This window comes from Pleurodeles waltl, chromosome 4_2 (assembly GCF_031143425.1).
Source record: "Pleurodeles waltl isolate 20211129_DDA chromosome 4_2, aPleWal1.hap1.20221129, whole genome shotgun sequence".
Taxonomy (NCBI): domain Eukaryota; kingdom Metazoa; phylum Chordata; class Amphibia; order Caudata; family Salamandridae; genus Pleurodeles; species Pleurodeles waltl.
In genome coordinates, this window is record NC_090443.1 from 809,660,390 (window position 1) to 809,687,619 (window position 27,230).

General features: G+C 41.3%; 1 protein-coding gene across 7 annotated transcripts in view; it reads right to left on the bottom strand.

The window, feature by feature from the left end:
* Positions 1-27,230, bottom strand: part of MIER1 (MIER1 transcriptional regulator) — a 346,656-nt gene that overhangs the window by 228,988 nt on the left and 90,438 nt on the right. For 6 of the 7 annotated variants that reach the window (XM_069232476.1, XM_069232475.1, XM_069232479.1 and 3 more), the window contains 2 exons: positions 10,794-10,818; positions 5,317-5,462 (listed from right to left, as the gene is read on the bottom strand). In XM_069232476.1, the coding sequence (XP_069088577.1) occupies positions 5,317-5,462; positions 10,794-10,818 (171 nt within the window). The remainder of the gene's footprint in view (positions 1-5,316; positions 5,463-10,793; positions 10,819-27,230) is intronic. The other variant, XM_069232481.1, reaches the window with a different exon arrangement.

The following is a 27,230-nucleotide window of genomic DNA, read 5'->3' on the forward strand; positions in this document are numbered from 1 at the left end:
TGAAACCCCAGAAAAGCTATAGAATTCTGAAAAGTAGAAAAAATTCCAAATTCAGCTAGTGGTTATATATGTAGATCCCTCAAGGTTTTCCCCAAGGAAAATAACTGTTGAAAAAAAAGGAATATTGAAAATGAGCAGGGAATAACAGGCATTTGTGACAGCATTTTTATCTGTAACTCTGTCACAATGGTAGATTGACAAAAGAAATATACTATTACGTCCGCTAGACCTTTCTTGTTGCAGGGATATATAAAGTTTGTAGGTTCTCCAAGAACCCAAGGTACCCAGAGCAAATAACTGAGCTGCACCGTACAATGGTTTTTCATTGAGAACCATGTTTAGATCAATTCTTATAGCAAAACGGGTACAGCCAACAAGCATTGGCAAAGCCAATAGGTTTCACCTACGCGAAATTTATGTGTCTTTGTCAATGTTTTTTTACATGATGGACATTAAGTCACTTACTGAATTAGTGAATCAAGTGATTGCGATTTAGTATCTGACTGAAAAAGTGAAGGTGTGCGAGTTAGTGTGAGTGAGGGGAAAAGACTGAATGAGAGAGGGAATAAGACTGAATGAGAGAGGGAATAAGAATGAGTGAGAGAGGGAATAAGAATGAGTGAGGAGAGTAAGCGTGTGTTTGTTGGCATTTCTTATATTTATGAATCTGCCGTTGGCATGGCATACTCAATATAATTCTGGGCTTATGGCACTACCCCAGGGTAACAAGGTGCCACTGACATATTGGAGGGTATTCTTGGCATAAGGAAAGGCACCCAAGGCAAAACGCAGGTCCGGGCATACTAGAAGCAATTCCTGAAATGGGCTCCTGTGGAAAAATTCTGGCAACTGCAATCTGGAGGAAATTCTTGGCATGGGGCACCCGTGGCACAATGCTGGCGCTGGGACACTGGAGGTAATTCATGGCATAAAGGAAAGCACACAAGACAAAAATGCAGACCCTGAAATAATGTAACTAATACTTGACATAAAGGGGAGCACATATGGGAAAAAGCTGGTGCTGGCATTCTAGAGGTAATCGTTTGCCTCAGAGAGGTCAGCCACGGCATACTGGGGCTGAGGGGAGCAAGCCATGATAAAATGCTGGCCCTGAAATATCAGAGGTAACTTTTGACATATGGGCCAACCATGAGTAGTTTCAAATGCAAACTTCTGGTACTAGAATATTGTAGTAATTCTTGGCATAAATGGGGGGGCTTTACCATAAGAAAATGTTGGTATGGGCACAATGAGGGTAATTTTTAACATATGGGGAATTGTCAAGGTACATTATTAAAAAACTAAAAAGAATTCCTGGCAAATAGACACCCCAAACACAAAAGGTGATGGGAGGTGTCTTGGTTGGCAAAAGATCGATGGATTGGAATGCTACCCGGGTGATGGCCAGCATTTAGACTTATTGCAAGTGTATCTTTCATCACCTTTTGTGTGTTTGATGTACTGACCTAAGATGCAAGAGTATGCCTAGACATGGGCCCCGTTCTCACTGTGCCACTAGAGCAGAGACGTTTTAAAGGCACACAAAGTGGGCTCTAGCCCAGGGCCCCAGCCTTTGTGGTAGGGGGTTTGAGGGGGGGGGGGAACTGATAGAGCCAGCTCTGTTCTGCAGAGTCTTTCCCTGATGACCTTGAATAATTCTTAAACAAATTGTCTTAAATAAGGTTTCCTTTGTTTTTAATGTGGGTGATGTGTGAGAGTCTATTATAGACATTTTGCAGAGAAACGCAGTGTTTATGTTTCATAAGAATTTTTTTCTTTTAGATCAAAACAGGACCGCACATATGAGAATTGGAAAGGTGTCACAGATATTATTTTCAGTACTATCAGTGAGCTGTTGCTGAGTTACAATATGGAAAAAATGTCACTATCCCCAATTATTAGATGTAAACTCATTTAGAATTGTGTATGCCTGTGCACTGCCAGTGACCTGGCCAAAGAGGGCATGAAAGAGCTGAAATTGGATCATAAATTTAAAGCTGTTCTGAACAGGGACCCCCAAAATATGCTTGGCCCAGAGCCTTCAAAATCCTTAAGATGTCCCTTCACTAGAGTCAAGCTACACCAGACTATTTAGCCCCAATCATGGTAAAAATCTGTTTTCAGTCGCTTGTGTTCTGGGCACCGAGTTGTGTGTGTCACCTAGGAATAGAGCCCTATAGTGTTAATGTCCGATCATCAGGGCACAGACTTCTGTGTGGCAGATGTTTGGTCCCCTGGGCAAACTCCTTGGGGATCTGGGCAAGTCTTTGGGGCACGATGACCCTGCATGTTAGAGGGTGGTTCACTAGTACAGAATTCCAGACCTTAAGGGCAGTGCCCAGGTCCCTTGGCAAATGCCCGTGTGCACAGAGTCATGCGGTCTCCAGGAAGGGGGAGTCCTGGGCACAGTGAAGGAGGATATCTGTTGCCTATTGAGTCCTGTGATCTCAAAGGGGTGGGAGTCCTGGCACATAGTATGCAATCTCAGGAGGAGAGTTCCCTGGGGGTATGGGCTTCTCTGGTGTATCAAAGGATTCAGAGCCCAGGGCACGTAGGTCCTCCTGTTGGGAAGGGACACAGTTTATGGCTGTGTGCCCATTCTTTCAACAGCCTCTGGAGCTGGGGTAGTGTAGTTGCCTGTGGCCTTGGTTTTGTGCTGTGAGAATGGGAAGCCCGCAGGGAAGTTTGTAGAGAAGACTAAGGAAACCACATTTTTAGAACTAAAAACAGGGACAGTGCTAGACAAGAAGTAGGGCTAAACATTGCTATCTACCATAGACGCTTATGTATCACTATGACAACATCGAAATGTGGGGTTACATAGGCATAATCTACAAATATATTAAAAAGGCTATACATTATTAAAAAAAAAAAACACTAATGTTGCTAACAGGGCTGCAGGCTGCTGTCTATTAGCAGCAATGCATGGGGCGGCAGCGTGCACTGATGCATCAAGTGCTTTAACTGTTCTCTGTGTCGATCTGAGATCGCCACCTCTCAGGGTCTTTTGAGAAAGAGGGAGGAGCTAAGATGAGCCAAGAGTGACCAACTGAGCAGCACAGGGTGTCAAACGAACGGGACATCCACCTTCACCTGTCCCCAGGGCACTTATGTCCAATCATAGTGCCTAGAATCCTGCTGTGTTCAAGAGTAGTGACCCCAGTGCATTCCTCTAAATAACTGTGCTCTGCTTCACTGCCCGGCTGTGACAAAACCGATAACCATGTAAAAAGAGGTGCTGCAGCATTGTGGACAAATTATGAGAGCATCTTAAGTGACATACACACTCCAGATGCCTTGGTGAAACCACAGAAAACCTTCAAGACCCCTCCATCCAAACCCCAAAAAGAGGTTACATCAGAATTCCTGGCTGGTAAGCCTCTGGTAAATGGTACTTTGGAGCAGTAGCAATTCGAAGCCATACACAAACAAGCCCTGTGGACGTCATTCTTAGCTGACACGCTGTTGCAGCTTAGTTTCCGCCATTTCAATACACATTGCACCAGTCTGCACTCTCACTGTGTGTTTGTGTTATGTGTTTTGTTGACTAGTGCACATTGCTGTGTAAACTATCAGAGCTCTGCAGCTGCCCCATGACTCGTAAATAAATAAAAATAAAAAAAAAGTACTTGCAGAGTCAAGTACCCAATAGCCAGTGGCCAGAAGATGTACTTGGTCCAAGCTCCACGCGACAGCATAGATAGCAAAAGCAGAGCAGGAAGTGAAAGCAGGCGATGTGCTGGCCACAGGAACTGATCAAACTAAAGACAATGGGAGCCCTTGGTTGGAGACTTCTACTGACCTCAGTTGGATCCGTTCCTGTCACTGGCACTAGGCTTAGCCACACAAGAGTTTTTATTGGCACAAGTGGTGCAATGCTGGGTGGTAGGAATTTAGTGGATTCTTGCAGATTCCGGACGTTTACATCACAGAAATGTAAGGAAAATGTGTGACAGCAAAGTTTGAGGTTTGCAGGGCACTGTGGGTAATAAAATGGTGTAGGATGCATGTGACACACACCACCCTGGACTACCCCAGATGTCAAGTTTTCAGAAGTATGTGGGTCAGGTGGGTTTTTCCAGGTGGCAGCTTACCCAAGCCCAAAGAGTGCAGCCGTTCACAATTGCAAGTATGTAAAATCAAAATCCAAAAGAGTCAAATGTCCTCTTGCTTGCCATTGGGATGAAATGCTTTAGTTCGCAGAAGGAGCAGAAAGACTGTTGTCTTTTGTGATTTTAAATTACCTGGCGCCTACTGGTCAACCCTCCCCCGAAAGACTTTGCCCCCATTTGTGGTGGGGGCAAGGCCATGCCAATTCTGGACAATTCTGGGCAACCCCAACCCTTACACTAACAAAAAAATAGCCCCTGGTGTCTAGTAGGCTTTCTGCCCCAAGTGAGGGCAGAAAGACTGTACCATTTTGTGGGAGGGGGTGGGGACAATGCAAGGGGGGGGCTCTTGTTGCTACTATTCAATTCAGCAAGCAAGTTACCCGTTAAGTTCTCTGCAGCATCCTTTTAGAGGATAAATTAAACTAAAACTGAATGAATCCAGAAATCTAAGGACAAATTCATCATCTTATGCAACTACTGCCACTCACAATTCATCAAAAAGCAAGCAGATAACATTATCAGAGATTTCAGGAGGGATGCATTTTCCCTACCCCACCATCTATTTACCTTACCAGATAATTTTTTGCCACAGTAAATTGGAAAGCTGCAAGGGCAAACTGTTAGGATGAACTAGCATCAACATTTTCAAATGATCTGACAGACGTACAAGTAGCACTGAAAATTCAATATGCAGATGAAGTGCATAAAAAGTACTTATGCAAATGTGTGCCATTTAAACTACAAATAAGCTCATACATAAGAATACATTGACATGTTTATTGCCAAATTCCTTCAATTAGACTTTCTTTCAGATGTGTCTGATTTATGAAATATGTCACTATGAGCATTAAAGCAGTCCTAGACCTAGAAAATCTGTTTATAAATCAGCTTAGTGATAAGAATGCTAATCCTTTTTACACTTTTTTAATTATATAATTGTCTGCAAGTCAAGCCCACATCTCTACAGGACGGGGTATCTGAAGTTCTTTAAAACGGAAAACAAGCAACAAAAACTTCTGATACAGAATTTGAATCTGCAAAAATTTTAAATTGGGCTCTGCAGCACATAATACTGTACACACAAAACATACCTGTTTTGTACTTTTGTCATGTTTGAAGCACCATCAGATATGATTTGTAACATTTAACCAAATGGCAACTATAATGAAATTAACATATTTTACTTGTATGAATTTCTACTTACCCTTGCAAGATCTTCAATTTCTGAGGTAAAATTGATTTCTCCTTCAATCAATTCTTCCTCTTCTAAAGTCCGCTCATCATCAAAGTCATGGACCAGCATGTCAGCTGATGGGTCAAACTCATTATCATCAGATTCCGTTGAACCTCCTAGAATCGCATATATATGAAAGGAAATATCACTGGCATTAGAGAGTAAACAAGTAAAAAACTACAATGAAACAAAACATTCAAAAACCTAAAGAGTGCAGGAAAAGGTGGCATAAAAAAATGGAGTCACAATGTGCAAAAGGGCAGTATAAGCACCTGGCGCTGTGCTACGATACACTCCCAGTAATAACTGCAAGAAGCAATGGTTAACAAGCATGTGCACTATCTTCATTGAGGTTAATGGACAAGCAGGCAGTAAGACAAAATTGCTGGTGTGAGCTGAAGTTCTGCAAAACATTCTTCTCACTGATAAGACACACTGGTTTCTCCAGTCAGGAAAAGACCTTTAAGAAATGTGCGTAATTAGGAAGGTAAACCCTGGACTCAGTGTTGTGCCACAGACATCTGTGTTGGGGAACTGGATACAGTTAACATTGTTAACTTAAAAACTGCCCTTATACAAAATGTCCTTTGATAACGACATGAATCATGATCTTCCTTGTTTTTTGTACACTACATTCATGAAGTGATTTAAAAACATGGTTCTTTTCCCTTTAAGCACTGGAAGAGAAGGGAAGTTTGGGTATCAGTTTTGACTGTTCAATGTTTTAAGACATGGGAAAATGCAAGATTGCATAGGAGACCAAATCTAAGGAACAAGGAAACATCAGTGTCAATGTGAAAGGCTAAAGAAGCATAAGCCATTTCTGCTTTGTAACTGACTTCAGAAAAATTATTTTTTTATTGGGTCCCAACCTCAGTGGTGTGGGTTGTTTCCCCACTGATCTCTTGGGGTCCCTTGTACTACGGCTCTGGAAACGTGGCCACATAGAACCTTCTCTGCACTTGACTATCAGGGTAGTGAGGGTGAGCAGCAAAAGAGCCATAAACTCAATAGTAAATGAACAGACAACAATGTGGAGAATCTAATGGTTATATACTGCTTGTAGATGCATAGTTAAGTGACAGGCGCAGACGAGTTTACTTTTACCCCCACTGGTATGATGTGCAACTGAAGTCTTATTACAATTCGTAACAGGAATGCACAGTGACTGGGAGACCCCCCTCATGACACAAGGCAGTGCTGTCTTCCCTCAATAAAGCAGTCACTTTCTTTGGGTGTTCCTAATACTGACAAAAATTGGTTCTTCTCCTCCTGCAGAGTGTTTTCTCCTGTTTAGTCAGATGCTCTCCCTTCTCTCTTATCAGGTAGGCTAAGCACACTCATCAAAACAAATCAGATTTCGGTTGTGTCCCCTTACTACTGGCAGACTGGCTATCCTGCAGACACTACTGTCATTTGAGTACTCTGGAATACCCTCTGCCTTGATCAGAAAGAACGTGGAACTGGAACAAATTAGGTTTGTTAGCATCCAACTTTTATATTCATTTTTCAGACAGGGAATATGGTTTTCAGTACTGGTTTTGGTTGATCTAGCAAATGTGATTTTACAGGCTGCTGTCCAGACACAGCCTTTGTGCAAAATGGTGGTTCTCATAGCAGTTGGCAATGTGGCAGGCTTCAATCACGAATATCCAAAATATTGGAACAATGAAGTGTAAGCTTGTTGCTCCAGGTGGCCATCACCTTCCTGAAGACAGTAATCTGAGACAGACAAAACAGCAGGCACTGCCTAGAAGCTTTCTCACTTTGAAGAACAGAAACTACAGTCCCATTTTTCACCCCTACCATCTACCAAACGGCAGTGCCCTGAAACAACTAACCAACAGTGCTACATAAAAAAATAAAAAAAATAAAAGCAGTCTTGGAATTTACACAACAGACGACAGCAGACTGAGCCCTCATAGACAGAGAGAAAAAGATCTTGTTTAACTACAAATTTACACAGTACTGTACGCTGCTGCCACAATCACTTAATGGGTTACACCCAAGGCATGGACAGTAGTCCACTATTACGAGGGCATGCTGGGTGCGCTCCCCCAGGCAAAAGGACAGGTCCTTGACCTTGCTTTACTGCAAACAGACCAAAACAAAAGTCAGGATACCAGTTTTACATGCAGTAGGGCAAGAGAACACATCCATTTACCAAGCAGGGAATATTCCTTTCCCAACAACTCAAAGTTTGATTTTGGCTTCAATTATGACTCGTATAACTGTTGATTGACCTGTTTTACCAACTTTAAGAGTTGATTATTACTGCACAGTGTTAAAACCCACAGATATGTATATTGTTACATGAAATCTCACAAATTATGCTAGATTGTTACTGCACCATATTAAAGTCTAAAAAAAATTATTTTAATACATGAAATCTCACAAATTACCTTTGTAGGCAAGGATGCTGGTACTGATTACCTCCTTTTATAAACTCTGGTAGACTATTTTTGCTGCAATAATTCTTGCTTGAATTATTTTAGAAAACCTGACAGATTTAGTCGGCCAACAGGATTGTATCATCAACACCATTCATTGATTATATGCAAGTGTATAAGCACACACACAGAAGGGCGTTGGGTCAGCAGTCTTCTGCCACTGGTCTGTATGAGCATCACTTACATTCTGCTTCCATTCATGATAGCAAATGGCACGGGCAATGGATTAGCCTTCTTCAGCCATCTGTCTGATCAAGTGCACATCAGCCTGAAAATTGGAGTGCTTCAGTGCCAAGGCCAGGGCTGGTGAGCGAGTCCTCTAGTTTTCCAACTTCTCCTTTCAAAGTTCACCTTTCATCCCTTTCTTTTTCTTCACTGCGTTTTCATTTTTACAGCATTCTACAGCTCCTCAGACATTGCTAACCTACTGCTTACTCGCTGCTCCTTTTCTCTGCAAAGAGCCACACTTTACGTGGCCACTTCCTTTAAATCAGGCGATACTCAAAGATAACCAACATCTTGATTCTAAACAGGACACTAGTGCTGGAACTTTAAAACCATGGGTGGATGAAAGGACGCAGGAGTGCAAGCATGAGTGATGTGTGATGACTTACTGAGTGCCTAACTCCATCAATCACTGAAGACGCACCTTCATTTATAACCCGGAACTATTGTCATTGCTGATACTCGTTTATGAATTGGCAAAGTGTTACATCTTGGGGATATGGCACATTCAAACTTCAGCTTTCTGTCCAAATCTTTTCGTTAAAAAGGGTCAAAACAGTTTTAAGAGGGTGGCTGAGCTCCAGGTCATGTCAGTTTCTGTGACTGGATGGGTCTTTGGCTAATCTCTGCGTGAGGCTGGGTAGTGTCAAATCTGGTGTTTGCTGGTATGAATTTAGTATCTGTAGGACCAGGATTCTGAGAGAACTTTATGGTCAAAATGATCTTCCTTTTAAAGGTAAGCTACACTTCCAGGAAGACAGATGAAGAGGAGTACTAGCCTCAAACGTATTATCTTCTTTTCAAGACTGAACCTTTCATATCTGCTTACTTGTTGATTTGGAGGTCATACTTCAACTATATCAGGGTTTGTGTCTAGATGCCTGCTTTCAGTTTGTGGTGAATGTATGTATCTGAATGGTGATAGGGCTGAAACCTGAAGCTGTCTCTAGGCCAATGATAAAGCTTTTTTTTTTTTTTTTTTTTTTAATTTAAAGGTTGCCGCTGTATTTGTAAGATGTTTTGTGACTCTCTCAAATAGGTCAATGGGTCTGATCTTCCATATTCAGGGCTAAAACGCATGGAAGATTCTTTATAAAAAATCACAATGGATCCTTGGTTTTCAAGGACTCCATCAGGTGACTAGGGATCCTCGTGCAAATGAGATAATGAGAAGCTCTTCTTATTTCACTGATTCCCTGCACAGAAAAGCTGCCACACCCCAACGCCTAAAGATATCACCATACCTGAGCAAACAATGTTTACAGACCATTCAGAGGTTTGTCCAAGGAAAGCTCGTATTTTGCAGAGGACAAAGTTTAAAGAGGATATGCTCAGGACCTATTCACTCTTGGTTCAGGTTATACAACATTTTTATATGACCTGAATCTGTATAATGCTGGAACCACTTCTAAAATTGTATTCTTCCTGATCAGAGTTGAAATCATGCATACTGGTGCTGAAAACAAAGGATGCATACATAAACCAAGTCATAAAAGATTTAAAAAAAAAAAAAAAAAAACACCCGTGATAATTCTGGCCCAAAACTAGGAGAGAGTGTTTAACATGTGCACATGCAACAAACAATGAAAAATTAGAAATGAAAACAAAAAACACCAGAACACAGCATCGAATTGTGATAATAGCTACAATATTTAAAGAACCTTTAGCAAGCTGACCCATTATTTATCTTAAAATCAGCAAACTCTCACAGCAGACAACACTTGAGGCCAATGTATATTAAATGTTATGGACACAGCCACTATATGACTGTACCTAGTTTGGTATTAAGAGGGCCACTGGAACTCAGCGATTTTGCAGATGCTTTTCCGCATAATCATGGATTTGATTAATTTGCCACCTAATCCATCATCCGCCGCATAATTTGCAGACTTTGCACAATCTTGTTCACATTGATCAAAGTTACTAAAAAGCTGCAAGGTATTGCAATGCAGAGAGACAGTCCTTAGCCAAAGAAGTTGACTGGTCACCTTTCAATTTCATATTGCTGTATTCACGTGTTATACTGTTGGTAACGGACTGCAACCTTCCCCCACATATGTTAAAACAAAAAATTAAAAAAACAGAAATAATGCTGTAATACTTTCATAAAATGTGAGACAATACATAGCTTTGCTGCTTAATTTAGTCAACTCTGTCGCATAATTTGATCCTCTCCTGTTGCATAGTTCTAATGGCCATGGGTATTACATAAAAACACAATGGAGTGTATGTACAACATGGTGTGAGCTATAAATAAGTGGATTGTTCTTACAGGACCACCTGGAGGGCCCAGTTCTGATGTAGTCCTGCATCCTTTTACCTTCCGCCAGCCCTATCTCACAGTGACAATGTTTGACTCAAATACAACTCAATGTTTTAAAACAAAACGAGCCTGTACCTGGAGCCAGTCATTTTCCAACGTGGAAAAGATTGTCAGCAAGAAAAAAACACATGGCTCAAAGAATAGGCCTTAAGTCCACCTCCGCAATACCAAATTGAACTCTTTGCAAAAACAGAGGAAAAAGCGGAGCCACCTGTGATCTATGAATACAGGCTGCAGCCTTCTCCTTATTTGTGTGGAAACACAGAAGTGGTTTATCAAATGTCACAACATAAACCTCAAGTGTTTTCAAATAAATTATTTCAAGTCCTAGATGCATAGAATACAACACTATGGTTTATTTACATTCCCTAACATTTTAAGTTTACTTTTAATTGGCATTACATTTCACTTCTGTAAAACATGCATACAGTAAACCAAATTAGGTTTACCTGAGTTTGGAGTCCCAACAGGAGGCTACAAAAGCAAAAAGAAATAATTTTAATGTTCAGTTAACATAGAATGGTACATACTGCAACAAAGTCTACTAAAAGGATAAATGGGGTGCGCAGCCATACAAATAAAATATTATAAAGTAGGAATGTGATGCCGATTTTAAGTGAATAATTGAGGCCTGTTAAAACAACGTACGTAGCTTGTAAAATCACATGGGGTTTACACAACATGTAACTCATCTGCAATGACAGACTTATTGAACCTCAAACGAACACTCAGTCAAAATTTACATTTTCATAAATCCTAATCTGGTTTACTGCCTAAATAGACCTTTAACAAAATAGGAACTACAGTGTTACTTCTTTACTTTTGTTTAATTAAAATTGCTAATGTGTATAGGTGACGTGTTTGGTGCTGTGTTATGTCCTAATTTGAGAACCTCAGGTATTTTCGATTAAGTACCAGAGTTGCTAGTGACATTATTCCTCAATGTGTCATAACTGCGAGTCCTGCGACAGTGACATGTTGGTCACCCACAAACTATCCAGTAAAATGAAGTCGTCTGGAAGTAGTCTGGATAATTATTCAGTAAGGAAGTGTTATTTTCTAAATGGACATGCCCCAAAATAAATAAAAATAATAGCCCCTGAATGGTGATTAAAAGTTAAAATGCAATGCGGTGCACGAAGACGAGAAACGCATGCACTTGTATGGAGTGCTTGTTCAGAAATTTTTAAAAAAGGACCGTCTGAGTGAGTAGCCAGTGGAATTACCCTGGCTCGCAGCCAGTGACAAGAAGCTGTGTTTGGGCCAAGCTCCACCTCACTGCATGGACGGCAAAGCAGAGCAAGAAGTGAAAGCAGAGGAGGTGCTGGCCAATCAGAAGCATGTAAATTAGAGCGATGTTGAAATCAACGAATGGTAAGTTCAGAAGTATTGGGCGGGTTATAAGCCCCTTTTAATATATATATATTTTTTAATACAAGAGATTTCACAAGCACAGCACAAGTGCTATGGAGGCGAAACCTAAAAAGAGTGGTGCAGAGAAATAAGGTGTGAGAAGTATAATGCTAAAGAAAGGCGAGAGGAGGAAAAGCAAACAATTATATGTAAGTTTTCTATTTAAAGCCTTATCAGCGAAAAGTTGAGGACTGATGATTAGTCATGGAGACTTAACTCCCCATCACCCCCAGAACTTGGTTTATGAAAAAGAGAAGAGTACTGTGACAAACAGGACTGGTGTGTAGGCTGAGCTGCCAACTCTCATGGGTAAGGTGAGGAGCTCCACTGGTGGTTTCCTAATTCTACAATCACAAACCCAGTTTGTCAGTTTGTCTGTGCTCTTTTTATGTTTCGGTAGAATGGTCAGCATATGCATTTGGTCACAAATTATTTATTCTATAATAATTCAAGAACAAGGGTCTTCATTTTTGTTAAACAGCAATTTGCATCAAACAATATTAGTGCATCATCCTTACACATGCACACTACAATGTAATGTGCAGCAAATGTAAGGGTGCATTTAGAATCTGTTCTAACTTACTGCAGTTGTTTCTACTTCTCCTTTAATAAAAAGGAGTTGTATTCATCTACTGTCATTAAAGGAAAACAACCCTAACCCTCACCATATGGAAAGAGGTGCCTTTTTGGAGGTAGGCAACCCGTGCTTGAACTTGTAGCCCAGTACAAATTTCAGATGTAGTGCCTTTTCCTTGTTTTAAAGGTTTTATCGTTCCCTTATAGCAATTAAAGAATTGGCAGATGCAATAAAAACCAATGTGACCTCTGGTATTAGAGACATATTAGGCAGGTAAGAAGTCCTTACTGCATGAAAGAGACAGAATGTACAGTTTTTTTTACTTTCACGGAAATATAGTTCCAATACCTTTAAACCTGCAAATGTCTTTCTAGGTATGGTGAAGACGTGGGGCTTCACTACTGCACACCACAAGAACGTCTTTAAAAGAACTTTGCAAATTTCACAAAGGTGAAGTGCTTCACCCATGCCCATTTCCCAGCCAAATCAGGGCAAAAATACTCATCTTCCGTGGGACAGAAGATGTAATATAAGATCTACAAAGTAGAAAATAAAGGACTTTGACTGAATGTTTACTTGGTTTTGCCCAAATAAGGATTATGGGGATGATTCTTCTAACAAAATATGAAGTCAGGTCTAGCAGGCACTGGCCATGAATCAGACATTCTCAAGTGAAAGAAACAAGAAGTAATCTTTCGATCTGCTGTAAATCCATGTCTTTGGCAAAGAAATATGCGATTTTCATGGTTACTGCGTACTTCGGAAGAAGGGAAAGGCACAGGAAGTTGGGGCAAATTTGTTCCAATTATTTCTTGGTGGTGACACAAGCCAAGTGAGATGGGGTAACGAAGGGCAGAGATTAACACTGAATACTGGGCTCTGAAGTCATTAACATTTGTACACTGCATTCAAGTTCACTGTTTCCGCTACGGACATCGTTTATGTGTTCACTTATCAATTTGCAGCAGGGTGACGCATTGGTTCACTGCTGCCCACAGGGATGTTATAGTTAAGTTCAGACTTTACATCCACGAAACCATAGATATTCAGCGATTATAATTAGGGCACAAGTTATAGTTACTTGAACCAAATCTTAGGTAACTATAACTTGCGCCCTCGCCATGCAAAGTTTTCTCATCAATATTTTACTGCAAATGTTAGAGTGATCAATGATGACATAGAAGATGTCACAGAGAATGTAATATCTGGGGTAATTAACAGTGCATGGGGAGGGCACATGTTATAGTTACTTAAAATAACTAACTATAACAGCTGAATTTCACTGGTTTTGTGTGTGTAAAAGATGAGCCCCACTATAACGTCTCCATAACCTTTGGTTTTTAGTGAATTTCTAAGTTTTTATTTTTTATTTTCATTCCTCACTATAATGTCCTTGAAACTCTTTGCTTTTTTCCAGTGACTTGCTAGGGTTTTCTTGACGGTAAGCAAAATGCCCACCACAATGCATTGGGTGTGAAGGAGGGGGTGGGGGGGTAGTGGTTAACTGCAGGGCCTGACCTGGCATTGTGCTGCCCCCACCCAAGCTTGTTGTTCCGGCGCCCCCTCCTCCTTGACATCCATTGTCGAAGTCCATGCCCCTCCTCCCTCATTACAGTCCTATGTGACAGTTGTTCTACAATTGCCCTTCCAGTCTGCCTTTAAAAGTTAACTTGCTGCCCCATACACCTCCTCACTTCCCTCTGTTGTCCGAGTCCATGCATCAGCCCCCTTCCCTCCTGCCCTGCATGGTCCAATGTGCTGCCAATGCCCTCCATTTAACTTGATATCCCTGCCCACTCCTCCTGCCCTCCATTGCCCAATTCTATGCCCCACCATTGCCCTCCTTCTTTGACTCTGTGCTTAGCTTGCTGCCCCTATCCTCCTTCCCCCTGCCCTCCGTTGTATGTGCGCTTGTCCTAACTACCTCCTTTTTGATCACCATGTTCCATGGCCCTGCCACTGTCCCTCCCCTCTACTCTGAGTGTTCTGTTGAGCTGCCACTGCCCCTTTCATCTGCCTAGCATGGTCAGATGACTGCTGCCTGTCCCTGCCACCTCCTCCTTGCCTGTCCAAGTCCCATGCCCCTACCCCCTCCCTTCTTTCCTCCATGGTCCATTTTGCTGCACTTCCTTCTGCCCTCCATGCTCTGTTGTGCTGCAACTGCTCCTCCTGCCTACATTCCGTGGTCTGCTCCATCCCTGCCCTCTCTTGCCTGAGTCCAGCATCTACCCATCCCTTCTGTCATTTATGGTCCTTTGTGCATGCATGCCCCTGCCCCCTCCCTCTTGACCACCCTGGCGGATGTGCTGAGACTAACTCTCCCACTTGCCATGAATGGCACTCTGTGCAGTCACAGCCCCTCCCACCTGCCTTGAGTGGTCAGTTTACTGCCCCTGATCCCCTCCCACCTTCCCTCCATTGTCTGTGTGTATGCCACTATAGTTTCACTGTTGCCCTACGAGGTGTGTTGTGATTCCATCCTGTTTGGCCTAGATGAACACCTTGCTGCTCCAGCCTTGCCCCCTCCCTCATGTGCAGGCCCCTATCTTGATTGGTTGGTTGTCGTGATCCTGCCCCTTCCTGCCCTCCATGGTCTGTCATCCTGCAATTGTCCCTCCTGTCTGTCTAGTAGGGTGAGCTTGCGGCTCTTGCCTCTTTCCCCTATGGTCACAGTAATTCATGTACATGGTCCTGTCCTTTCCTTATTGCTTTCCGTGGTCCATTGTGCTGCACTGCTGCCCCACTTGCCTTGTGTGATTTATTGTGCTGCCTCAACCCAGAACACCTACACATCTCCCTCCTGCCCTCTGTTATCAGAGTCCATGTCCCTATCCCATTCTTCCTGCCCTCAGCGATCCAATGTACCATACTTGCCAACATTTTGAACTTAGTAAGAAAGAGATTTTTGGGAAAAAACTGGGGAATTTATTTCCCCCATATACTTACATCGAAAAAGAAGATTTTAGGCAGGAGGCAGATAAAATAAAGCCCCTTTGGGCTTAAAAACATCAGGAGTCTCCTCCCTCCTGAAGCGCGTCTGTTGGCATATATTGTTGTTGTACTACTGCCTTTTCCTTCTGCCCTCAATGGTCTGTTATACTGCCTGTTGTGTATGGTTGGTTTGCTGCACCTGCCCCCCCCCCCCTTACTCTGCCCTCCATGGTCCGTTGTGCTGCCACTGCCCCTTCCGCCTGCCCAGCGTGGTCAACTTGTTGCCTCTGCACCCTCTTCTCCGCCCTCAATTATCCAAGACCGTGCCTCTGACATCTGCCTCCCCACAGTATTCTAATGAACAACTAGACTGCCAACATTCTATATTTATTACAAAAGTGTGGCACGCCGGACGTCAAGTTGATGTAATCAAAACTAATACTGAAAGCATAAAAATGAGAGGGTCTTATTCCCATGGAAATTATGGTTAGTGCTCCAAACAACTAAAATGAGGACATAATTTCTGAGTTCACAAATGGCAACAAAGCACTTTTAAATTATTTGCTATCTTGATTTTTTTTAATCCAGTTGATCACTTGATTATATGTTGCACTTAGGGGAGAGAATGTGGTGTTACACCAGAGCTGCAGACTTTGCCAACCAGGTTTGAGTTTCAGCATCAGCTCGACATCCTGTGTTTCAAGGCAAATCACTTACTCTCCTCATGCCTAAAACTCAAAAAGAATGTGTTCTTGTGTAAAGTAACTGATGCCCAAGTAAAGCACTCCAATATGTCCAGGTCAAGTATGCGCTATATAAAAATAAATTAAATTTTTTTTAAAAAAAGAAGGTTGCAGGGACGTGACAGCCTCACATTTTAAACGTACAAAACCATAAAAATTCACTGGTTATAGTTAGTTTTCTCAAGTAACTAACTCGTGCACTAAGGTAACTATAACTCACCCCAACCACGCACAGCTTTTACATCAAAAATGTTACTGCAGATATTATCATTTATAATATCAATGTGTTATCAAAGATGTCATGAGTGCCGTAATTTGTGGGGCAGTTAGCTTTGCAAGGCGATGGTGCGGGATATAGTTACCATAGGGCACGAGTTATACTTACTTAAGATAACTCCAACTATAACAGGTGAATTTCTATGGTTTAGTATGTTTAAAATGTGAGCCAACTAGAACGTCCCTGTCTTTAGGTTTTTTTTCAATTAATTTCTACTGGTTTTTTTAACGTATAGTAATGTGCATTACTATATGTTAATCCAACCCCCACTGCACATGGCTATAAGCACCCAACCTTGCGCCGTACACAGCCTTGGGCCAACCACCCAACCCTACGCAAGGCCCTTAAGCCGTGTGTGGCGGGAGCTGGCGTGGCCTGTCTCTCTGGGTTTGAGAAGGTGTATCTGGGGGTGAGAGTGTCTGTCTGGCTGTGAGAGCAGGTGCATCAGTGTCTTATGGGTGCAGCAGTGTGGGTATGTGAGTGGGTGCGCGAGGGTTTCAGTGGGTCTGTGAGTGGGTGTGAGAGTGGGTGGGTGAGCCAGTGTCTGAATGGGTCTGTGAGCGAGTGCACAAGGGTCTGACTGGGTCTATGAGTGGGTGCGTGAGTGACTGAGTAGGTCTGTTAGTGGGTGCACAAGGGTCCAAGTGAGTGAGGGAGTGAGAAAGTAGGCTTTGATGAATGATACACTTAGAATGAGATATTTCTGGACAAATTGAAAAGAAAAAATATTATTTGTCAATTAAAAAGAGTGAGTTGACCTTTCAGTATGAACCTTAAACTTCTGAAGTTTAAAATAAATTAAGAAGGAAAACGGCTAGGGACACACCTAGAGTAGAACCCTCAATTGTCAGTGAAAGGGTCTGACCTTAACCTTTACGCCATAGGCGATTCCTTACTGTGATGATTCAAGACATACCTATGACAGTCAACCCACGCATGTGATTTGAAAGAAACAGTCAAAACACCAGTAAATAAACAAACATACTGCCCAATGATACTAGAATTTGAACCTTCAGCCTACTGTGACAGCACAAGACCTTGACCATTCACCCAGAAGTGACTCTGTTCTGCATCCCAAAATATGTATAACAGTGGTACCAAACATTGTGTGTGTCAGTGAGAGAGGAGAGAAATTGCAGAGGAAGACTGAAGGCTTCCTGAACTAGCCGGCTTCCCACGTCTGCGGGAGCCGGCACTGCTCCCACAAGCAGGTAGCTGGCTTTAAAAAGCAGCTCCCTGCTTCTGGGTGCAATGTTGCCATTTGTTTCCCTCTACTTGTGTAGGGCAGGGAAATAGATGAAAACTCAGCTTTCTGTCAGCAGGAGTTGTTTGACAACTCCCCCGTCAGAAAGTGGAGTTTGCTTTTGCTTGGTGGGAGCTGTTAGCTCCCACCAAGCGAAAGGAAACAGCTATGCCCATGTGGTGAGCCCACTGGGACATAGTAGGAGCTAGCCCTAGGGCAGTGGTGGTCCCCAGGGCCATTAATGGCTCCACACAGAGGTTCCATTCCTGGTGCTGTAGTGCCTTGCCCTACATTGGTGTACAGGCCTTTGTGTTCAAATGGCAACAATGTTTGATCCACTACAAGATAAGGAGTTGTCTACTTATACCAATGAGGTTCTTCACTCACAGCAGAAGAAACATTCCCTGGACAAAAGGAACAACTAGAAGCGCCCGACCAATCAGCTAGCACTAGTTTTGGACCATGTTTGGAGAATAACATATGTGCAGGCTGGCACATCCGAGGTCACAGCAAGCACTCCCAAAGGAAATCATCTGTACACATCGGATTAGGATCAGCGCAATGGCCATTATAGCGATCTTGAATAATATATTGTGATTGCAATAAATGTACCAAGTAGTGGTACATTACGGAATAAAACTAGAGCATACAGTTACTCATTTCTGATTTTTTTATGTTCTTTTGTATTGTTTCTTACAACTTTACTATTTATTGCATATTTTTAAGGTACTATCAAAACCTTCTTTACACTGAGCAATGTTGCATGGTTTTGCAATTAGAGTATCAACAGTAAAGTACACTTTTTGACAGGCCTCACGGTAACCATACTCTATACCTAGAAAAGTTTTCCCACATATATAGGCATGCATATTATTGGTATTGCATTTTAGTATTTCCATTGAAGAGCAACAGTAGACCCCTTTCTTTTTAGTTCTGGTGCTAGCTACGACCTTTCAATTTTAGTAAAACTGTCTATATATTTACTTACATGGGCTTTCAGTCAGCCTTCATCATTTATTGTCTGTTGTTGCACCATTCGTGCTCACTACAGCACGCAGCATAGGGAAAAGGGTCAGCCCACTCCACCCACTGACTAACTTCACTGTGAGTGATGGCATTCTTCCCTTTCACAAGAAGCACATACGCAAACAAAGTAGTTCCTTTTAGTGCCAGTGTCTATTATAGAAATGTAAACTAAGACTGCAAAAATATTTTTACTTTTTTATTGGCTTTTTTTTTTTTTTTTTTATAAGGAACAGGGTCCAGCAGTTTCTGTATTGTTTTATTAAATCAAAAAAATTAAAAAAACATACATGGCAAAACAAGGATTGACAAGGCCAAAAGGCTGCCAGCCAACACTAGACCGACTGGCTTTGCCAATGCTTTTTTTATTCACCAATACTGGTCAATGGTGTGTCACAAATCACACTTGGTCGTAGTACTTGATATATGGAGGCCAGAAGACCACAGGTTAACCAATATTTGGAAGCACTGACAGTAAGTAGTTTTGACTTGTGCACAGTGCAAAGGTTTTTAACAAGCTTAACTAAAACATAATGCACAGAAACAAAACGGGCCATAACAGTGTAAGCGTCCCTCACATGAAAAGAGCAGGGACCAAAACTGCACACACATGTACAACTACTTGTATACATGCAATGAATACAGTAATATGCATGCATAACAACATATAATGGATGGTCCTGATGTGATAAACGTTAACCCCATCTGTGCTAAACACCTTGGAGCCATCCTCGGCCACAATGGGAATGTGTTGAAGAAGACTCCAAGCAGTGCTAGCATCCACCCACAGGGAAGCAATGTTGCTCCACATGTGCCCCCCCACCCTCCAACAACATGCTCCACCAGGGAAGGCAGCTGAAGAGCTTCTACTGCCACCCTGACGATCTGCGCTGACATCAGCGCACACACCACACACAGACATAATCAAAACACACCAGGACACGTGGGAAGCCATTTTCTTCGAGTATGTCGATGAAAGAGGTAGAATTTCTCTTTCCTGGGAGAATTCGAGAGGGCAGAGAGGCACCATATTTTGGTCACTTCTGCCCCCTCAGGGGCAGATCAGGCATATTTTTAGGCTAACCTGCCCAAGGGGGCAGAGAGCCACTAGACACCATGGATAGTTATATATCTGTATGTGCATGTCGGGGAGCAGCACACTTTGGGCAAGGGTCACGTCCCATTTTTGGGGGCATCTATTTTGGCCATTTTCTGCTCTCCAGTGGCAGATAGGCCAATCTGCCCCTTTGGAGGTGGGGCGGTATGGGTGGGGAAATGCACCAGACACAAGGGAAATTTGTATGTGCATGTCTAAGAGCAGCACCTTGGACAAGCGTTGCTCCCTATTATTAGGGCAGTTTTCTTACACCCCTCACTTGCTCATTTTTGGGGGCACTTATTTTGCCAGTTTTCTATCCCTTCCCCAGGGATGTGGAATTCCTATCGCCCGACGCCCGGGACATCTTGTTTGGGGTCAAGGGCAACAAGTTTTTATGTTTACTTTGTCCTTGGGACAAGTAGGCCCAACCCTCTGCAGCACAAACCCTTTGGCTGCCAGTTTACAGAGAGTGGAACTCTCTGCAGTTGAGGTAATGTGTTTCCAAAGGATAATGCTGTTCAGACTTGTATTTATGGTTCATTATTTGAAAGCCTTCATTATTAGGGTGAGTGCTGTAAATAAATGTTTTAAGGTCACACTTCACTACTGACGTTGGTTCCAGTACAAAAAAAACAAACGTGTATACACATGTTTGAAAAGTTTAGGCTATGAGGCTAAGTATAATGCTCCCAGAATGCTCTCTGATTAGATGCAAATGAAGTGTCATTTAGTAAAATGTGTTGATGCATGCAAGTATTTCCCAAAAATATTTCTAATGGAAAATCAGTGTAACCATTTTCAACACGATTATGGGAAGCATGAAAATAAACAAACACTGACAAAGCCAACTGATCTGACATATTTTTATAAGTCTTTTAGTTTCATCAATGTGTGTCTTGTTTTGACATGGCTTTTGTAACACTTTATTGTTGTGGGACCTACCAGGCCCTCAACATTGTAACAAACACTGGCAAAACCCCCCCAAAAAGTTTTTGAACTCTAAAAGCACACGTTGCCACCAGTGGCATAACAAAGGCCCCGCAGCCGCCCTCCAGGGGGCCCTTTCAGCACAGCACCTGCCCCGAGTGAGTCTGGAGAGGGGGCTCCTCCATGTTCTTTGCAAAGGGGCACTCTCCAGTTTCGTTACGTCACTGATTGCCACTGTAGTTCCTGACACTGAACAAAACTACTTTGTGTGCCAATATGCTCCTTGTGGAAGAGCAGAATGCGATCACTCACAGTAAAGCCAGCCGAAAGAGAGAGGAATAGAAGTTTAATAAAAACAAAATGTCTTTGTTAACACCAGACCTAATTAGGGACCAAGACCCACATGTAGGTAGCTTTTTAACCTGGTTACCGAATCGCAAAACGGGTTTGCGACTCGCAATTATCAATGTAGGATTGTTTTGTGACCGCGAACGCGGGCGCAAACCAATCGCAGTTTGCACCCATTTCAAATGGGTGCTAACACTTTCGCAAAAGTGAATGTCACTGTAAACATGTCCTGTGGACCACTGCCTGCTCTGAAAAAATGAAACAAAAACGTTTCATTTTTCGTTTTTGTAATGCATCTCGTTTTCCTTTAAGGAAAACGGGCTGCAATACAAAAAAAAAAAAAAATGCTTTATTGAAAAGCAGTCACAGACATGGTGGTCTGCTGTCTCCAGCAGGCCACCATCCCTGTGAGGGCCGCCATTCGCAAGGGGGTCGCAAATTGCGACCCACCTCATGATTATTCATGAGGTGGGCATTTGCGAAGCCCTTGCGAATCACAGATAGTGTCAGGAACACCATCCTACATTCGGATTTGCGACTCGCAAATCTGAACCTACCTACATGTGGCCCCAAATTCTTAAAGAAAGTCACAAAAGTGCACCCATGGTATATGTCGTACCCCTATAAAATATTTGTGAACTGTATTTTAGCATGGGTAAATACGATGTGTAGATTTGCTCATGTGAAAATCTATTGAGCATTTGCAAGTTCATTTTCCCTCCAGCCACTTTCTTTCCAACCCTGAAAGAAGTTCTAATTCTGCCATTGTCAGGAGTAAATGTCCAACCTTTCTTATTATGGGAAAATATTAGAGAGAAGCTGGTGAAAATCTTCAAAACATGCATGTTAGTAGGTTTGCAGACTCAAAGGCATTCCAGCCCTGGAACTATTGCTTACTGCTTCCTCCAGCCCCAGTATGCAGATCTGCAGAAAGGTGGCAAAATAAGGAAATTGCTTCAGTGGGGATTGAAACTGCAAGTATTCAAGCCCTACTATGGTAGTAGCCCTGGCATAATCAGAGAGGCTATTATCAGAGCTCTTACATAATGAAATTGCTGCCATAATTTGTCGACACACTACATGGCACCAAAGGGACAAGTAGATCTTTTTACAGGACAAGTAGATTTGAGAAGCAACCTGTCCCCTGGACAAGTAGATATTTTAATAAATTCCACACCCCTGCTTCCCCAAGGGGCAGAAACTCAATAGACTCCAGAAATTAATGCAAGGGACACTCCCAATTATTGGGGCAATATTTTGGTCATTTTTGCCCCCCCCTCCTCCCATGGGGCAGGCTGGACATATTTTTAGGCCCCAAAGGGGGTCAGAAAACTATTAGATACCAGGGATTAAGTTTGAGTGTATGTGAACTGGAGTTTGACTAACAGTCTGTGTGTACGGTTTTGTAGGTGGTGTGTGTATGGACTAGCTTCTGGTTGGCAATGTGTGCGATTGGATTGGGGGGGTTGAAGTGGTGTTTGGCTGGGATAGGGTTCACTTCTTCAAGTGGATATTTTGCCCTTGCTTTTGCCCCTTCCTCCAATTGGGGGCAGATCAGACATTTGTGATGCTGAGCTGCCCCCATGAAAATCATTGCCCTGCAGGTATTCAGTTTTTTAGTGGTGTTATAATTGCAGTATATTTAGCTTCTGTTTTTTTGTGTCAAATTTTCTTTGAATTTGTGCATGATGTGTATTGTGTTGTCTTAGGTGTAATGTTCTTCTGTTTTTCTTCCTTTCTAATGGGATATCGCTGGTGCTTGCTGTGTCTGTGCATAGTAGGTGCTGGCGATTCTCAGTCTAGCAGTCTCTGGCAAGTGAGCGGGATCGTTTTTGAGTATATAGGTCTTTGTGTGCTTTGTACTGATTAACGTTTCTTTCCAGATTACAATATGCCAGTAGTTTTACATTCTGTCTGATAAAGCCACACGTTATTACTTATTTTACACAGTGTTGGTTATTGACAACGTATTTGTTGTGTTACTTTTATTAGTAATGATTATGGCTCACCACAGGATTACCGCTCAGCTGGTTGTTGGTTTGCTTTTCCAATCTTTCTCTGACCATGGTTCTGAGACAGATCAAATGTGGTAATTTTCACAAATCATTCAATATAACGAACAAACAGAGATTGGCCTTAAAGGAACTGGGGAGTAATCAAAACATAGTGATCAAGGAGGCAGACAAGGGGGGAAACATTGTGATTCTAGACAGAGTAAACTATGTTCAAGAAATAGATAGACAACTAGCTGATAGTAACGCATATCTTAAACTGCAATGTAATCCCATTAAAATGATTGTTGACAAACTTGAGAAATTGTTACTCTTATGGTGCAATCAGAGTTTAATTTCTGATTTGGAATTCAAATATATTTTCAATCCTTATCCGACATCACCATGTATATATATATGTTACCCAAACTGCATAAAAGTACCATCTCACCGCCAGGTAGACCCATAATATCGGGAATAGGAGCACCTACGGAAAGACTTTCCGACTTCATTGACAGCTATCTGCAGCCTGTTGTGAAAAACATCCCTTCATATTTACAAGACACGAAGGATGTCCTTCGTAAGCTGGAGGACGTTGATTGGACTCCAGATATGATGTTGGTCACTTTAGATGTATCTTCTCTATATACATGTATTCCCAAAGATAAGGGTTTACAAGCAGTGCGAAATATTTTGTCTCGAAGATCCGCATCTCATATGGAACATACTGAAATGATATTGTGTATGATCGACTTTACATTGGAAAATAATGTGTTTTTACATGAGGGACAATGGTTTAAGCAAACACAGGGAGTAGCCATGGGCTCACGGTTCTCTCCATCGTATGCGAATCTATACATGTTTTTTTTTAAGCAATGCATGTTTGGAAAAAGGGCCCCTCTGCATTTACTGATAATATCTTCTTCTGGGGAAGGTATATTGATGATGTTTTAATGATCTGGACTGGATCTGAACAACTATTAATGGAATTCTATGAGTATATCAATTGTAACATCTTTAACATTGAATGACGTATGAATTCAGTAAGAACAATGTTTGTTTTTTGGATCTAGAGATATCCATTATAGACAATAAGATCCACACAAAAGTCCATCGCAAACCAACATCCTGAAACTCTGTATTACATGCGGAAAGTGCTCACCCTAAAAGTCAAATCTTAGCCATTCCATTTGGGGAAATGACCAGACTAAAAAGAAATTGTAGCGATCCCAATGTATGTGACATAGAATTAAACAAATTGGAACACAGGTTTGCACAGAGAGGTTATTCTAAACGTATCATTAAAACATCAAGAAAAAAGATTGATCAAGTATGTAGAACTACTCTATTGGGTCAAGATACGAAAATGCGAGACAGCTCATCATACAGAGCAATAAATTTCTGTACGGCGTATAGCCAGAACAGTCATAATATATACCGCATTCTATGTAAACATTGGAATGTATTGCAGACAGATGATACACTTGCTGCTCTACTTCCCAAAAAAACAAGAATAATCCACAAAAGAGGCAAAACCATTAGAAACGAAGTTTGTAAAAGCTTTCTACCACCTATAACGGAAAGCAAAGTAACATGACTTTCTAAAAAAAAACTGTTGGTTTTTATAGATGTGGAAATTGCAATATGTGCAATATGGCACTGCACAAAACTTCTGAATTTAGCTATAATGGCAGTGACAAATATAAAATATCCACTTTTATTAACTGTAATACAAAATTTGTGGTATATATATTGGAATGTATATGTGGCCAGATATATGTGGGCAGTACAATCAGGCCCCTGAAGGAACGAATTCAGGAACATATCAGAGCCCTAAGAAATCATGACACAGCGTCGCCAGTAGTACGACACGTTAATGATAAACATCCAGAAATTGAGGTCCCATTAGTAAAATATATGGGTATAAATCACATCCCGATGAACGTTAGGGGTGGCAATAGAACATTGGATTTGCAGAAAAATTACGCGAAATGGATCATCAAACTAAGAACGATTGAAATGGGCATGAATTTGGATGATGAATTGCATCATTTTCTTTGAATGTATCTATTTGGTATACTATTGATGTGAATAACATGTATATAACATGAGCAACTGTACTTTGGTGACATACACTTTACACTTTAATCCTCTATATATTGGGGGGACCTTTCATCTTCTCACCCCAATTATTTATATACTGGGGGGAGTTTTCACTTTCTCACTCTGCATGACATCCTATATATGTTTGGGGCACAAATCACGTTGCCACTAAGAAATTTGATAGCTGAAAGTAATGGGAAAATATATTCCTTTTGTTGATAATAGATCTAATTGGCATACTTTTATAAAGTTTGAAGTATATTGCCGACTTATTTGCAACATGGACTTTTGGGGGTAATATGATTTGACTATTCTGAGTAGTGCCCAATGTTGAAAAGGCTATATTGAAAAAGCTATTATAACTTACCGATAGACAGACATGACTGGTGGATTATATCCAGTACAGTCGCGTTATATTTTAAATGAAGGTATAATTCTTCTCTGTGTGATGTAACATCTGAGTTAAGAGTAAGAAAATTGTAATTGGTTATGAGAATTTTGTCCTTACTATATTTTAGTATGTTTTAATAGAGAGAAATCTGATTAGGGGTATGTCTTTTTGCCAGGTCTTAAATGGGTTGTTGATACAGTCTGTGTACTAGCTGAATAGAAACAACATATTACAATCACCATTTCAAAATGGCCGCCGTAGTTATATGTGATAGGCGGAAGTCCGCCCTCGCTGTTTGCTAGCCGTTTTCTAACACAAACCACTTCAAAATGGCCGCCGTTGTTATAATGGATAGGCAGAAGTTCATCTGTGCACTAGCTGAAAGAAACGACATATTACAATCACCATTTCAAAATGGCCGCCGTAGTTACATGTGATAGGCGGAAGTCCGCCCTCGTTGTTTGCTAGTCTTTTTTTCCAATACAAACCATTTCAAAATTGCCGCCGTTGTTATAATGAATAGGCGGAAGTCTGTCTTCTTTGTTAATTACCTCTTTCTCAACACGAACGCAGCATTTAAGGATGCCGGTAAGAGGCTCGCATTCACTGTGAGAAAGCCGGAAGAGACACACGAGGGACAGAATTTCTCGTACTTCACACCGAAATATTCTAGCAAATACGACTGGGGTGAACCTAAAAGAATAGACAGATGGATGGATAGGTAAGTTAATAGTGCTAGTTTGGGAAGTATATTCAAATGGAAGCAATGGAAAAATAGAGCGTTATTCAAGTGTCTGCTCCATTGCTGGAAACCGGTTATATACTGGCAAAAAATCTCATTATATGGGCAGACAGTGACCCCATAGCAATCATAGAAATTGGGATTTTCATAGAGGGGCCATTAGAGTTATTCCAATTGTTTGTGTTCCAGTTGGTTTCGCAATACATGAGAGAGACCTGTGATGCCCAGCGCTTAGACTGTTTTTGAAGAGGCAAAAAGAGGTGATTGTCTGTGGTTAAAAACAGGTCAGTAAGGGCATTACAATAAATTAAATTCACATACTTAAGGAATATATTTGAGGAGCGAAAGGAGGATAATGAAATTGTCACTTTTCTCCTTTTTAGTGCATGTTAGATGGGATATGAGCGTAACGGACATGTAAATGATCAAAGGTATATACTTATCGGATATCTTTTTCTCCTCACCATTGCATAAGGTGGGGTTATTTTTGGACATGAAGTAATCTACTGTCCATAAAAGAGAAAATTCTGCATACTTGGGTTTGCATGTGGCATGTGTAATCATTGCGGTGGTTCTTATTTATTTATGTTTGGAGACATGGGGAGTTCCTTTGATGTTATATTTTTTTTTTGGGCCACTATACAACACTTTGGCACAAAAGGATATGTGGTGATGGTTCTCTTCTTTTCTTTGGCAGTTTCCTGTCTAGTTTTAAATTGAGTTACATTTCAAACAGGATGTTGATATAATATTGTGGATATTTAACTGACCAAATAACTTTTGTGTATCTATCTTAGAAAATGAAAGGAAAAATTAATGTTAGATATATATATATTCTATTTTTGTGTAAAATTGTACATATATGTTTGTTGTGTATTGACTGTTGTTTGTTGTGATTTTCTCAGCCTTGAAGAAGTCCAGTCAGGACGAAACACGTGTCGGCTGATTGCTTTCCATTCTTTTTCTATATGTTTTGTGTATATATGTATATATTTATATGTATAAGAAAATGTATTCTTTTTGTATTGAAAACTTCTATTTGTATGAATATATCTTTCGTTTGGATAGTAATATTTTT